The 16,211-nt window shown below is 35.5% G+C and overlaps 3 protein-coding genes across 3 annotated transcripts; all 3 read right to left on the reverse strand.

Annotated features, from left to right (window-relative positions):
* Positions 1-405: 405 nt before the first annotated feature.
* Positions 406-3,881, reverse strand: cldn15a (claudin 15a). The gene is made up of 5 exons (XM_067523503.1): positions 3,515-3,881; positions 3,106-3,270; positions 2,728-2,809; positions 2,526-2,633; positions 406-1,077 (listed from the first exon to the last, which is right to left on the reverse strand). The coding sequence occupies exons 1-5, from the start codon at positions 3,729-3,731 to the stop codon at positions 981-983; spliced, it is 669 nt and encodes a 222-aa protein (XP_067379604.1). The 5' UTR covers positions 3,732-3,881; the 3' UTR covers positions 406-980.
* A 3,877-nt stretch (positions 3,882-7,758) lies between these two features.
* Positions 7,759-10,940, reverse strand: fis1 (fission, mitochondrial 1). The gene is made up of 5 exons (XM_067523504.1): positions 10,809-10,940; positions 10,337-10,469; positions 10,080-10,156; positions 9,811-9,916; positions 7,759-9,706 (listed from the first exon to the last, which is right to left on the reverse strand). Exons 1-5 carry the CDS (start codon positions 10,851-10,853, stop codon positions 9,603-9,605), a joined length of 465 nt encoding a protein of 154 aa, XP_067379605.1. The 5' UTR covers positions 10,854-10,940; the 3' UTR covers positions 7,759-9,602.
* A 720-nt stretch (positions 10,941-11,660) lies between these two features.
* Positions 11,661-14,404, reverse strand: zgc:103586. Its single transcript, XM_067525339.1, has 5 exons — positions 14,176-14,404; positions 13,956-14,072; positions 12,716-12,827; positions 12,584-12,641; positions 11,661-11,941 (listed from the first exon to the last, which is right to left on the reverse strand). The coding sequence occupies exons 1-5, from the start codon at positions 14,180-14,182 to the stop codon at positions 11,828-11,830; spliced, it is 408 nt and encodes a 135-aa protein (XP_067381440.1). The 5' UTR covers positions 14,183-14,404; the 3' UTR covers positions 11,661-11,827.
* Between the last annotated feature and the right edge of the window lie 1,807 nt (positions 14,405-16,211).

Raw genomic sequence — 16,211 nt, forward strand, 5'->3', positions numbered from 1 at the left:
CCCTTAGAGGCAAAATACAAAGATGGAGGTGATTTATAGCTTCAATCACCTTTACATTGCCCAATGTTTTGGGAAATGCTGTATCCATTCACTTATTTTGTGAAGTAAGTTTTATATAATTACCCCTATTAAATAATGTCTGGTTTATTGTTTGATTAGGGGATCACACACACCTTAGGAGTTACATGGAATAAAAACAAGGCTTCACATTTCCACATTGTGAGTGCGAATGGTTGAATGAGAAGCAGTGTAAAGCGCTTTGAGTGGCAATAGGTCGAAAAGCGCCATTTGCCATTTACATCGCACAAGTCTGATGAATGATCATTCATTTTATCAGCATGGTTTTTATATATTGCAACGTTAGTACTTAGTATCTACATAAAATGTACTCTTTCAAAATGGAAATGTATGTCATGACACTTTTTATTGTGTGCAATTGTAAAAAAAAGGAACAAAACCCTCAAAACTTTTCCTCTATCCTCTTACATGGCTATAAAACTGTACAAAACACACATTAAAATATCTAGATTATCACACTTTTGACCTTCTATTTACAAATGTCTAAAGTGTGAGTGAAGATCATGAAATGACTGAATTTCTTTGACAGTATGTAAATGTAATTGTGCCAACATTATCAGGGAAACATAAATAAAGTCATTACATGGGTACTGGCAGAGTGGTAAGTGGCTATGCTTTGTACAACCTTTACAACATTAGTGCTTTCACACTGCAGAAAATATTACAGAATACAAACATTTTGTGATTATATACAGTTCAGTGATACTTTGTTACCTCCATCAGTGAACAATTCATCAACCTTTAGCTTTTTTCACACTGTTGTGGACAAAATGTAAAATGCAAAATGTAAAAGTCCAGAACTTGTTAGAGGTATCAACAAAAACCAAAGTAATAAAAAAAAAGTTTACCCCGGCCAGTTGCAAGAGGTTTATCATCAACAAAGTTCTGATTTCAAATCCTGCTCAAACATAAGCATTTCGGCCGTAGGTACTGGCAACAATGCTTCTGGTCGGTGCAGCTCCAGAATATACAGTTCCCCTGGTTTGATAAGGCAAAGGGCTGAAAAACAAGATGGTTATATCGATGCATGAGTCACACTGGTTAGATATCTACATTAGCTGTGATTAAAGTTTAACTCATTCCCTAACTAGTTCCTGTGAAATTGGCGCAGTCTGTTTGTTTTAATTTCAGCATTGTGTATTCATCCTACCACTGAGGGGCGCCACTGCCATCTTAATATTCTACATATAGGGGCTTTAACATGACTCCCAGTGCCCTTACATTGGATTTCTTTTTTGATCCCTGTACAACATGTTACAGATTCGCACCAGTTTTAATGAAACATGTATAAAAGATTTTAAGTGTTTATTTATTTTAACCTTTTGGTATTTAAATTTTGGTAATTTCTAAATGCTAAATAAATGTACCTCTCTTGACCTAAAACATTCACTCTTGATTGGTGATTGTATTACAAATTTTAATATTAGAATTTAAAATTTCATTAAAATTGCAGTAAAATCATAGCATAATTGTAAATAGTCATGTCATTTACAAGTACTATAAAATTTCACTTAACTTTACAACTTGTACTTATACAAAACTACCTGCTCTCCCATATGTCACTTCAAGTGGTGTAAGAGTTGACTTATTTATAAATATAAATACAAGTCGCAACCTTTATAATTAGTACATTTTAATTCAAAATATCTTTATCGTGCTATAAGTTTTGACTGAACTCACCTCACTTATGAATATTAATGCTAAGATTTTGTGCCCTAATAGAGTTTCAGTATGTCTGAAAAAAGGCCACTACCAATACATTGAAGTTATAATGTGCACTGAAAACTCATCATTACAGCCAACAGATGGATTAATAAAAATTTGCTGCAACAGTACCACAAATTTAAAGTCCCCCACAGCATTCATGACATGTGCACGTACATTCTAAAAGTTAGAAAAGATAGTTATTTTTCCTGTTTTTTATATTTAAATATTAGCTTGTTTTTGCATGCGACACCATTTAAACTATTTAAAATGAGCGAGTTGGGCAAAACATTAGAATCACCTATTTTTATAATGGGGGATTCTCCACCACCCACTATTAACTCAATAATAAACACATAGTAGTATTATCACCTTTCTGATAGTTTCGACTTAAAAACTGAGAAATTGTTACCTTTTAAAAGTAGAAGTTTATAGTAGAGTCCCTTTATTTAATGGTATTAGATTATACTGACTTACATAACGGAAGTGATTGTGTTATTTTATACATTTTTATTACAGTAATTAAATTTTTATATGGATATATTCATAGTGTGTGATAATTTTTTATATAACCCTTGTTAAGAAATATTTGTTAATACATTAATATTCATCTTGAATTGACTATCACATCATCTTTATGGCTGAACTATAGCGAGCAATTCAAATGGTTGTGAAACCAAACGCAAAGAGCAGTTATCAGTAAACAAATTAATATTTTATTCGTCCTGAAAGGGAGAACTCACTATTTTTCCTCTGTGCCCAATTTGCAAGAGCAGGTGAGACAGGCTCCTCCAGCGATGCTGAGCACAGCAGAGCACCAGCCAATGTAAAGTCCTTCTCCTATTTCATACCTGCAAAACACAGCCCAGTGTCAACAGCCGAAACTCACGTGAGCTGCATTTTAGGCCTGATTTTTTCTCTCCACCTAAATCAGCTGCACCTCACCTTATCCCAGGATAGAAGGGGTCAAAGAATTCCTGAGTGATGTTGAAGGCGTACCAGGACACTGAGACCATTGTGCAGGTACCTTTAGACAGAAGAAGAGCCAACAAATATTATTTAATCATTGAGAAAGAAGTGGGGAAGCTGCCAGCATTACTGGTTCAAAGTCTTGCAGGAATCCAGGAAGAAAGTTATACAGCATTGATTTCGATTTCCAATAAATCACAATCATGATTTATTATCTTTCTTAAGAAATTCCTTTAACTATTTATGGGGTTGTGTATTAAGATACCATTATTATTTGAAAGGTCAAAAAGAACAGTTTTTTGAAAAATTATTCTCACTGGTTTATCTTCTACTTAAATCTGTGTTTCTTTTTACCTTGAAGTATAAAAAGGACTCCAGCTGTGCCAGCAATTCTTCCTTTGAGAACATAGTTTTCCCCTCCAGCCTTCGAACACTGGATTCCTATCAGAGCTGCCAACAGTCCAAAGGTGCCCAACACAATTGATGTGATCATTAAGGCACGAGAGGCTTGGATGTAACCTGGAGATGAAACACAATAAGCCACTGAATTTATCTTTTTCACCTTTTACTGAATATCTGCCCTGAAAATTTTGATGAGACTATGGTTTGTAAGTTTTTATATTAGTCTGTCAACACGTTTTGCAAACAGCTTAAACATTAACATTATAAAAACATTATAAGTTAAAATGATTGAAAACTTTGTATAGAGTGAAAACTATTTATTTAATTATTGTATATGATATTATAACATTTGTCATCATACCACTGAGCGCAAGCAGCGAAGGGAACTCTCTGCAGTTATGAACTCCAGTCGAATCAGTCGCACATGACATCCACAAGTTTTCGTAGATGGTGGAGGTGGTGATGACGGACCCATCAACAGTGGAGGTCCTCCAGTAACGGTTCGGCAAGGCGACCCCCACCATCACCCATCCAATGAACCCCAAAATCAAAGCCACTACTTCCACTATTGGATCCATGACTCAGTCCAGCAATTAACCAGATGTAAATCCAGATGTCAGCTTTTGCAGGCGGAGAAACTTAATGAAAAGTCAGAAAATGTGATTTTGCTCTGACGGAAAGTGAGGTTTTGTGGGGTCTGGTCTGCCACTTTGGGATGTGTCCAGCTCAGCACATATTTATAATCATTTATATGACTTTCTTTTTTACTCCTCCCCCTTCTGCTAACACACTCTCTCTCTTTTCTTTTTTTTTTCTTTTTGCATTTACGCCCCTGAAACTTAACAGGTGTTTATCGGCTCACTTGCAGAGTCCAATGGTCATGTGTTGTTGTTAGTGACACAGAAAGTTTTTTATTCATGCTTAATAGTCATGTTTAGACAATTCTTTGTTTATTTTTTTATAAACAAAATCGAGGAATGATTAGTGCAATATAATGATCTAATGAAATAAATATAATGATCAATCTAACATAAATATAAAACCATTACTGGTGTTCCATAAAATTGTAAATTCTTTTTAACAAAAATTCTAAAAATGTGTACATGTCTGAACCTTTAAGTGCCACGTAATTTACACCAATGTAAAATAATTCAGTACTTTTTAAATAGAGCCCGTTGCATCCGGTTAGCTTTATTGTTTTGGTTTGAACATCTAAAGGCCACAATTCACAAGGTCACAATCATGACGCATGCACAGCCATTATACATATCAGTACTTGACTGGTTTCCTTTAAGGTCCAAAGTCACAGCTACCAGCCACAGAAAAAGGTCTGAGGCTACTGAGTTTTGCCCCTGTTATTACATCTTCATAAATAATCCCTCTAATTGCTGCAACACACAGGGCAGGGAGTTTACTATAAAGATAATATTAGGATAAAACTTGAACTGCATTTCAGGTTCAGGCAAAGACGATAAAGTGTGTATAGGTAAACCAATCAAACATTGTTTGAAGGTCAAGAATTAGGGTCCAGTAATAGATGCCTCGACAACCTGATCCCTGCAAATTGCTAGTGTAGTAGATAAAACTAAACACGTAAGAAACTACAAAAAAAACACAAACAAAATGCATGACAGGATTTTGCATCATATTTTTCTGCTATGCAAAACTAATTACCGCCCTCAATAGATAGACAGAAATCCTTCAGATGATGTCATATGGAGTTTTGCAGCCGTTAAATGCAGTTCATATATCTGCACCCTAAGACTAAAACCCTAGGAAGGGAGTTGAGAATTGGTGAAGTCACCCTTTACTAAGAATACTTTGAGACGATTTTGTGGCCCTGTGCAATAGATGTCCTGCATCAGGGGCTTAGTTTTGTTGTTACATTGCAAAGAAAAAATTGAGTTTTCAACTAATGATGGGATACAAAGTAAAGTGCATTGACTTTTGAAACAAAAGCTTAAAAACGAATCACAGTTAAATCTCAGTTAGCTGCCCTACCTACCTCTAGAAAGATTGTGCCTTGTCATAAATGTCTCATTTTATGGTTAAGCTGTTTGGAAAGCTCATTATTACTATACAGTTCTCCTGGCAGCACTATCAGTTGCTGCTGAGTTTGTGTTGATTGATGTGAATATTAAACTGGCTATGTCTACAATTCTGTGGTTTTGAATTAATACTAATAAAAATCCTAAATGATTTGTGTGCACAGAAAACATTGGGAACCTCTACAGATTAGATTAAATATGATGCACCACTTGTGTGTGCTGATTTATTTTTATTTATTCCTGTTCATGTCAAATATTCTGTAACAAGCTCAGTATGTTGTTGCCCCTTTTTCAAGCATTTCTGTTTAATGCTTCATACAAGACGGCAACTACATTGATATCAGTTCATTTACATTTACAGTAAATGCCCATCTTGCTTAAAGAAAATGTTCTGTACAATTAACATCAAATCATTCATTTTTTGGTTCTCTGGTAAGCTTAACTGGTTTTCCATATCTCTAAGGAACAAGTTAAAAAAATATAGAAATTCTGACTAAAATAATTTACCCATGCACCATTTACCTATACTTATTATCAAATGCTTCAAGCTTCTCATTTAAAATAGCACAAAATTTTAGATTACACTGTTTTATATTTTGTGTATATCTTGTTACTGCCATATGTTTTGTTTTTCCCCACTATGACCTCAAAATAAACAGAGTAGAATGATCAACTTTCTGAATTTCAATTTAAAACCTGAGAAATGATAACATATAAAAGTCGAATTCATGGCAGAGCTGCTGTATTGGATTGCAAAAGTGGCTACTGAGTGTATATAATATACCACAGCTATTCAGAAATGAATATAAACAAATGCTAAGAGAGGAAATGCCATGGTAAGAAAGAGGGACAGTTTTAAGTCCAGTTCTATATTAAAAACTCACTTCTTCCAGTAATGCAGCTTATGAGACAGGTGGCAATTCTCTATCTGGGAGTCTGATTTAAAAAAATCTCAAATGTAACTCAGAATCTGAAATTGTTACTAAAATATCATTTTAAAAGCAAGCACTGTTAGATACTGCTAGATACTTTATAAAGTATCTATTTGTAAATGTTACATCATAATAACATCATGGTATTTCTGATGAACATTTTTTACAAATGTAACACTGTTTTACTAAACGCAAAAAGATACCCATGACTTTTTGAAAACATATATAGGGATCTTATTATGTTGGATCCTACATTAGGATCCAACATAATAATGTTGCATTTTTACCTTAACTTGTTGCCATGTTAGTCAAAAATCGAGAAAAGAAACAAAAATACCACAGAAAATATAGAGAGAGGGTGAACCGTCATCACTCTGATGATCCTTCACATTCCCAGCAGCCTCAGCTGCACTTTGTGTGGAGTATGAATTAGCAAATGTTGGCATACTAACCAAGATGCCATGGACTCTTCAAAGATCAAATCTAGTTTTATTCAGTTACGGTGGAAACCTAATAAGTGGCAAATGTAAAATACAATGTGTCCTTGACCCAGGAAAAGCTGATGATAGGCTTTTAAAAGATCTTTTGTGTGGTGTTATGGACATTATTTATTTGTGCAGTTAAGGTTAAAAGATTCACAGATCTTAAGAGTGATCAATGACATGTACAGGTATAACAAAAAGGCAGGAAAGCGTATGACAAAATCTGAATTTACTACCTCTCGGTGTTACAGACTATAATGTATAATGACATACAATAAACTGCTCTTTTACTGGATTATACAATAACTTTAAATGATTGCGTTATGGCATGTATGCAGGGTGTAACTACAGCCTGTTCACGGCCTGTTTCCCTTTCTTCATGGTGATTACACATTAATATCTCTCAGCCATCTGTCAAAACCAACGGAAACTCAATGAACATTGGCCCTCGTAACTCAAACCCACTGAAGCTGATCTGAATGATGCTGTTCTGATGAATCATTAATGCTCAAAACATCTTTGCAAAGTTATTATCTCCTTAGTATACTTATACATTTGAACATTACATTTGATTGGTGGAAGTTTCTGTCATGCCATCTCTATTTGTTTATCTATACTCATTTATCTTTCACGCTAAAGATGATTATTGTTTTCACTGATATGTCCCTGTTGAGTTTCGGTCATGTCACGTAGGTTAATTAGTAACATCCGAGAAGGCTGATAGCACAGCACACAACTGGCAGCCTCCATAAGCATTCCTCTTGTAAAACAAGGCCTTCGACACTAATCTTTCTAGGGGTAATGATGTGATCAACAGTAGGTGAACTATAACAGAAATTTGTTTTAAAAAAAACAAACTACAGCCCAATCATATATTGCTAAAAGACTCAAACTGTAAGTTCTGTAATTAGTCCTTAATGTCAACTACTTTGCTTTACATTTAAGAGTCAATAAACAACTGTGATAAGAAATTGATCCAATTCTGGACTTTGCTACATTATTTGATTCTAACAAAGATGACGGGACATAAATGGATCAGCTGTAGGTTAAGGTGAATGGAAAACTACAGTTTTCAAATCTTTCACAACAGTGAAGCACAGCTCAGTGTTTTCTGTGTGCAAATGATTGCAGGCATTTAGTGTGTCTGTCCATAAAACATTTTATTCTTAATTTTAACTGAATTTTTTGATTAAAAATAAGCAAGAGCAAGTTAATATATAGACATACAGTATGTATACCTGACCAAAAGTGTGTAGGTAGAATATACTGCTTATTTAACCTCTCCTTCTCACATTGCTCACTTCATCATCCTCTGATTTACATCATATATTCAATCCCAACCATACTGTAATCCTCAATCAGGTTTTTTTATATTCAACAAGTGTCACACATTAACCAATTACTGAGAGTTTTGTGCCCCGACAAATTAACTACAATACGTGAAAGAAATCTCTTTTTAACATTTGTTGGTTTTTAAACATACCAATATATTTACCTGTCACTGCAAACCGCTTTTGGATGGTTCCTGTTACAACATGTACAAAACATTTTGCAAATAATTTTTTAAAACTAACAATATGTGCAATTATTCACTAGTTGTTTTTTTATTTTATTTTAAACATATTATAAAATGTTATTTAAATCAGTAAATTTTACAAAATTTGAAATTAATATGCTTTACAAAAGTTTAATCAGGTCACAATTTGCATTGCAGCTTTTTAAATTCTAAAATATCTTTGAATTGACACAAATACATGTTTATATTATATATATATATATATATATATATATATATATATATATATATATATATATATATATATATATATATAAATGCATAATTTATTAAAACTTCATATTACATTGAGTCTTCATAAGAATAAAGCAGATTCCTGAATAATCAACAATCACGTGTATTCTAAGGGTGGCGTGTACTCACGAGATCTTCATTCCACAATGAAGTTGTGTAGTTTACCTTTGCACCCTCCAATTCAGTTATAAGATAATTAGCGTTCTCATCTCTATGTATTATGTGAAAAAGCATGTTAGTCCTAACACCACAAGCAACAACCAAATACAGATGGTTACCCAAAGAAGTAATGAACTTGGCAGGATCTCCTTTGACAAACTTTAGTTCCACAGGCAAATAAAAATATATTAAACCTACTGACTGATCTCTAGAGATGTGGGAATGCAGTTTTTATTATCGTCTCTTATTCTGCTTCAACCTTTTCCTTGCAAAATATTTTGATCACATTAAGATCATTATGCTCATGCAGCTGTAGTTTAACAGCATAACAAATATTATCAGATAATACAAATATTGTCTCAAAAAACAAACAAACAAAAACAAAACAAAACAAGATAGAAGAAACCACAATCCTCCAGGCAGAGCACAGGTAAATGTTAGGAAATGTATTTATATGACAAGTCTGTCATCTCGCATAACTCACATTTACAATGTCTAAAGTTAAAACACAAACATCTGCTCATTACCTAAACAGCAGCTCCCTCATCGTACTGTTGCTTTTGGCATTACAAACAACACTTCTCACTGCACCACCAACACTTTCTTTAAAGACTGAAAATGAAAAAGTTAAGGAACCACACCTTAACGAATATATTTTTTACAAAATGTAAATCTCAACGTAGGAGGTTTAGGCTAAGGTAAACATTAAGCAATTACTATAATATGAACTGCACCCTGTCTTTTCAATTTATTTAAACAAATAGCTAGAAAGTGTCATGCTATATTCTGTGAGTAGATAGCTGTGCATGTCCCCATGTATGGTGAATCTCACCCCTGTTAAAATATAAAAACAGGTTATTCACTGGCACTATTCAAACCCTTTATGATGCAGTATTACTCATTTTCAAACCAAAATGTTACATTCTTCAAGGTTTCTCCACAAAGTTTAAATTTTTTAATGCAGAAGAATAGCTCAGTGTGTTAGTCTGGAAAAAAGACACACTGTCTCACTTCCATGTTAGGATTTGGCAGCTCCTTTTGACACAGCCAACCCGATGAGCCCCGCTAAACCAGCCACGCCAAGACCTATTCCACCAACGATCGCCATGCCAACCAAGCCATCTAGATGACAATTTACAAACAAACATCAGAATTTATGCAACCAACAACAACAACAAAAAAATAACCCCCAAAAAAGGTTTATTCTTAAATTGCACATCTGGTACCTTTCTTTAAAGCCTTGTCAATAAGTTTTTCCAGCTCAAGAGCCTGCTTGTTTCCTGGCTCATTCCTTAAAAGAGTTCGAATGTACTTCAGAGCTTTTTCATATTCCTAGAACAAGAGAGAGGAAACAAACTAAATTAATTACAACAAACATAAGGCTAAATATGTAAATTTAAAAAAGTGCTTTTGGGCAAAACAAAAAAGGTTTAACAATGTTAGCAGTGACACAATGAATGTCAGTGACATGATGAATGAAAGGAATGCTCCTTACTTTGAGTCTGTAATTGGCCACTGCAAGGTAGAACAAAAAATCCCGCGAGTCATCCTTTGATGCCTTCTGAACAAGCTCTACGAGACACAAAAATATATCAATTCCACCTCAAAACCAAAAACACACTGGAGAACGTATTACAGCAGTCATCGTTTTGCAAACAGTATGTTTTCGTATTTTACAACAAATAAATTGTACAAATAGTGTAATTAAGTACAATTGTTGCCTAAACAAATACAAATATTGCATTAACTTACCTTCCAACAGGGCGATTCCCTTCTTGATATCATCTGTGTATTTGCTTCTGATCAGACACCAAGCATACTCAAACTTTGTGTCTTTGGAGACAGCGCCTTTCACCAGCTCATTGTTGTATTTCTTCTCGAATTTCTGTCATAACAACACACACGGAGATCACACAATTCGTGTTATTGAACGTGTAATATTTCCGTTTGTACAGCAACACAAGCAGCCAGTGTCCAAGCATGACATGAAACTAGTTGAACATTTTTCCAACACGACAGTGAGCTGCTTTAATTATAAACACGATCGTTAGCATTAGCGTTAGCTAGCTTCATGACGTGACAAAGTACGTCTGGACATGTCGCATTTCTTTCAAATATCCTTCACAAACTCAGAAGACGTTATAAGGTCTTCCAAGTTGGTCCAACTAAGGCTAATTTATGCGTTTTTATTTGAAAAAAAGGTTTAAAAAATACAAAAACTTACTAAAAGGTCTTCAGGTGCTACCACATCACTCAGCACAGCCTCCATGTTTCCGGAAACAGCTTTCCAACCCGCCCACGTTTAATGACGTACCCTAACACATCGCAACGTCATCTGTAACGTCTGCTGCATCATCATCATTATCATCATCATAATAACAACAACAACTAGGAAAAAGCATTTCCAAAAAGAAGATGGACTGTGAATGGTTCGGTGCTGAAAATTCTTTCCAAGCAAAGCTGAAAAATGCTGAAAAGAACAGTTTTTGCTGAAATAGCTGAAACAAAATTTTGCTTCCTTATATACTTCGTTAGGCTAACTTCAAAGCCAATAGGCCTATAAAGGTGAAAGTCAAAAACTTAAAAGGCAATGATGTGATGCCATTGGCTATGTCATCAATTGTCTACAAACATTTGCTTTGAAAGTCATCAAACACAGCATCTTTTATTAGCTTTTTCTTAATGCTGTTGAGCATTCACAGTATATATATATACGTATATATACGTATATATATATATGTGTGTGTGTGTGTGTGTGTGTGTGTGTGTGTGTATATATATATATATATATATATATATATATATATATAGCTTATCCCGAGTTCAGGGTCGCCACAGCGGATCATTGTCCGCATGTTGATTTGGCACAGTTTTTACGCTGTATGCCCTTGGGACTCCGCAGCTGGTGATGGACAAGGGCTGTTGGGGTGTCTTGCCCAAAGACGCTTTGACATATCCTCGGGACCTGGGATCGAACGACAGACGCTGTGGTCCGTGGTCGACTGCCTTACCAACTACAGCTCCAACTCCCCCATTCACAGTAGATAATAATATACATAAAAAACATTTACTCATGTTAGAGGGGAAAAAAAATTTATTGTAAAAGTGTTTTGTTTATTTAGGTGACATTTGAAACGATTTCCCATAGAATAAATCAAAAGACAATGTCAGCTGTAAAAAGGTGGTTTCCTTTATGTTCTTTTAATTAGTCTAATGTTGACTAAGGATGCTGCTGAGGATTCATCACTTCTTTGTAAGGTGTGCTGGGGAAAAGGCTAGAGGCAGCAGTTCATTAAGGCTGGTTTCTTTGATGGATCCATCTGGCTTTACCAAGTACACCGCCCACTCTGGTCCAAACTGGTGAGAGAAAGATAAACAGAGATTCTAAACTGTAGGAGAAAAAATAGCAATGTGTAAGGCATGCTTTATTAAATACAGTCGCTTTGGGAAGTATTCAGACCCCATCATGTTTTGCAATTTTTATTGTGTTATGAATTTAATTTTAAATGTAATTTTCCCCCTGTCAATCTGGGCTGTTCGAGTCAGGTCAAGTCAATTTCTTTAGCTACATTCTTGCATCCATACATTATCCTAACTGCTCATCCTATGCAGGATTCCGGGGAAGGGGGTGCTGTCATTGGGAAAGGCGGGGTACTCTCTGGACTGGTTTCCAATCTTTCTCAAGACCAGCATAAAGAGACATACTGACACACAATTATTCACACTCACCTTCACATCTAATGGCAAGGTAAACACACCAACTAACCTAACCTAGCATTTCTTATGCCTGCGGGATGAAACCAGAGTTCCTGGAGGAAACCCACACAAGCACAGTGAGAAGGTGCAAACTCCATACAGGCCTCCACCAACATGTTGCCCTTTAGCTACATTCATCCTTCTTTCAATTTTGACCAGTCCCCCTATCCCTGCTGCTGAAATGCACCTCCAACCAATTTTTCCAATTTAAATTTAAGTGTGCATGTCATAGAAGAGGCTCACCTCAATGAGAACCTGTCGACAGGCCCCACACGGTCCAACAAACGTGTCTTTGATGTCACTGCGGAGAGCAGAATGGTTAAAAGTATTGCAATTTGTATATAAGAAGCTCTTAATGTGTCGTCTGCATCTCACCAAGTCACAGCGATGGCTGTGAACTTTGTGTGTCCTTCCACCACAGCCCTCTGGATGGCCGTGCGCTCAGCACACACTGTCAGACCATAGGAGGCATTCTCCACATTACAGCCTGAAAATACCACAAACTTTCTTACAAGTCACCAAAAAAAATTTTTTTAATTGGGTTTTCCTTGAAAAATTTATAAATTTACAATCTGATAAAAATAACAAGACCATAAAGTAAATCATTTTCTGCAAACATAATACAATAAAAAAGAGCATGAATTAACGACGTTGGTATGTGAATATGGGAGAAGAGGATAGAGAGATTAATATTCTCCAAGAGGTCAGACCATAGGAGGCATTCTCCACATTACAGCCTGAAAATACCACAAACTTTCTCATAAGTCATCTAAAAAAAATTTTCCTTAGTTTACTACTACATTTATTGCATTCAGAGATGTGTTTTTGATAGTACTGAAAAACTAAAAGAGTAAAATGATATACCCATTATACATCACAATCGCTAATGGCACTGACTCTACATACGGTACATCGTGTGCATATAAAACCAACAAAACACCCGACAAAAAAGGTGGTTACAATGTGTACAATGAGTAAAAGTGGCCACTTAAAAGTTTTGAGACTCCAATCTGCAGGTAGCAAGACTACTGTGAAAATTATATATTAGTCATCTCAGATGAGGATAATCTATGAGGATCTCTAAACTTTTTATCAGAAAAGCAAACAAGGCTTAAATCTTTACTTTTAGTGTCTGGTGTCTTTATTAAGCAAACTGTGTTCCTGCAAAGACGTTCAGGAAGAGCTTCTATGCCTTTATTGGTTATACTTTTATATACAGTTGCATCCACTTCATTCAGTATATACATAATTGTGTGATTGTATCTTGCACAAAGACAATAAAGAATGCTTCTTAATGGTATAAGTAGTAAAGGTACAATATTCAATATTACATTGTTTCATCTAATATACTGACAGATCAATGTGTAAGATGCAGTCCACACTGATGCACACTGCATCATATTTTTGATTGAGCACTTTAAGCTGCAGATTAATCCTTAACTTCCGGTGTCCAATTAATGCAGTGAAGAGTAAATTATTTCTCTCCGTAATGAAAGTGATGTATAGAACCATAAAACAAAAATTGCCTGCCATTGGGTAAAATATTGTGCAGTAAGTGAATAAATTTGCATTATTGCTTTATATATTTCCGCCACTGTGTTTCACCTGTTATTACCTGTGATTATTGCGCCATCTGCTGTTAATATGGCAGCACCAACAGGAAAGCGACTGTAGGGGCAGTACGCCTTGTTCCGGGCCTGCAGGCACTTTGAAACGAGCTCTTGGACTTTGTCTACACACGACACAAATCACCCGGATTAAATTCAAAAGAGTTAGTTAACATTTGCAATACATTCCATCAATTAGTACTACAAGGTGTGTAGTGCGTGACTTGCCTGTCATGGCAGAAAAAAACTGATCGCAGTTTTTGGTCAGTTTTGGAAAAAGTTTTACAGCTGGGCCGTCATGCAATCCACAAAGGGATGAGAGTCCAGTTAATGTTTTAAAAGTGATTCTGACTGAGGTTAACGGGCTTGCAGACAGGAGCGCTCAGGCGACCAGCGGGGATCAGGACATCCGCAGGCGCGCTGTTTACCTACGCTGTTTATTGGCTTCGTGAACGCAGCGTCATCAGCCAGATTTTTCAAGACCAGTTAGGTCCAGATTTGTTTAACTTTATGCGCAACAAGGGGAGTGGTGACATGTAACTAAGTACTTTTGCTCACTGTAAATAAGAGGCACATTTGAAGCATTTGACTACTGTACTGTGTATTTTCTTTTCATTCCACAGTTTTGAGGGGAATCTTGTATTTTTAAATACAGTTTCTAAGAGCTTTAATAACACGAAAAACTTAAAAATATGATGCTTTGTTATACATTCAACTAACCAACCTCCAAAGACTATTTAATGGCAACTGATTTGATCGTTGTTTTGTGCAAAAGTAATAAATATTTCATGGTTTACATTTGAGATTTTACTGCTTTTGCTTTTAGGATTTTTTAAAATGTTATTTTTATACATTCAAGGTTTGCACCGCAGTGTGGACAAAACAAACGTGCTAAAGATGTCTTTTGGGCCTCACAATTTAAAATATATATAAAATTATAAGAGCAGAGCAGCTTTGTGGCATGTCAGACTGTCTGCTACTGTATTAAAAACCACTGTGGCCGATTGGTGTATTTAAACATAAGTCATTAATTAACTGAGATTAACTGAGATTCCTGTAAAAGTGTGTGTCTGTAGGTGCAGGACTCATCATTACACAGCACATCAGTCCTTTGCAGAATTTGGCCAGGAGGACCCAAACCATCAAGGTCTCCCACACTGCATTCCAGAAGGCAACTGTTTAGAGGGTCCTGTTACAGTAGAGACCAACAGGAGCTGTAGAATCCTAGGCTGATAAATTGAGAAGACCCACAGATCACCTATGATTCATGGGACAAAAAGATTTGGTCATATATCCTTCCTCTTTTTTTGGGGGTGGAATAAACGGATAGGACCTGGACAGAACAGTTATTTGTGTGTGTCACAACTACAGGAATAACACATGTCAATTTCTCATCTGTACCTGCCAGGATCCAGATGTGGGTAAACAGCCCTATCAAAAACATCCGACAGGCATTGAAACATGTGGGGTTTTCCTGTGGCTGCGTTGCATTGCTATCACAGGGCAAGGTCATAAATGGTATCATCCTCAGAGAGGCCAAAGGCAGTCCTAGCAAATAGTTGGGAATGTTTGGCTGCTGGGGGCAATCCTTGAAATACATTACACCTGTGGACAGATGGTGTTGAGAACAACGTTAAATAAGTAACTCAAAGACAAGTCAGATATTACGTTGAAGGAAGAGCATAATGACCATAAATAACTCTTGTCAGAATTAGAAACCCCAATATATCTGTGGCTGCAGCTAGAGAGGGTTGATTGTCAAAAATTCTAATGTGCTACTTTTATAATTCAAGCCATGGATGTAGACTAATACTTAAGCATTTACGTTTATGATTAAGTATTAGCATTGAATAGCAGACATTTCTTTTTCTTTTTATTATTGTTTCATTATCTCAAATGGTGACTATAACCAAAATTGTAATCAAACTTTGTTTGAAAAATGTATAAATTTACACTCTGATAAAAATAACATGACCATAAAGTAAAAATTAAACCATTTTCTGCAAACATAATACAATAAAGAATTACAGCTCGTAACAGTCGCATCAGGCTGTTTTGTTGGTGTAATGTTACAGTTTTTAAGCACTGTTCTTCAAACAAAGAGGTTAAATATAAAAACTGTGCACTGCCCTTGTAGACTCACAAAGAAATGCAGTGCAGATCAATACTGCAGTGTTTAAAAAAACATTGGTTTTAATATTAAATAATTCGTATTTTTAAAGATCGTATGTCATTCGAATTTAGCAGAAATTACCTTAAATACC

Source organism: Channa argus, chromosome 12 (genome assembly GCF_033026475.1).
Source record: "Channa argus isolate prfri chromosome 12, Channa argus male v1.0, whole genome shotgun sequence".
NCBI lineage: Eukaryota > Metazoa > Chordata > Actinopteri > Anabantiformes > Channidae > Channa > Channa argus.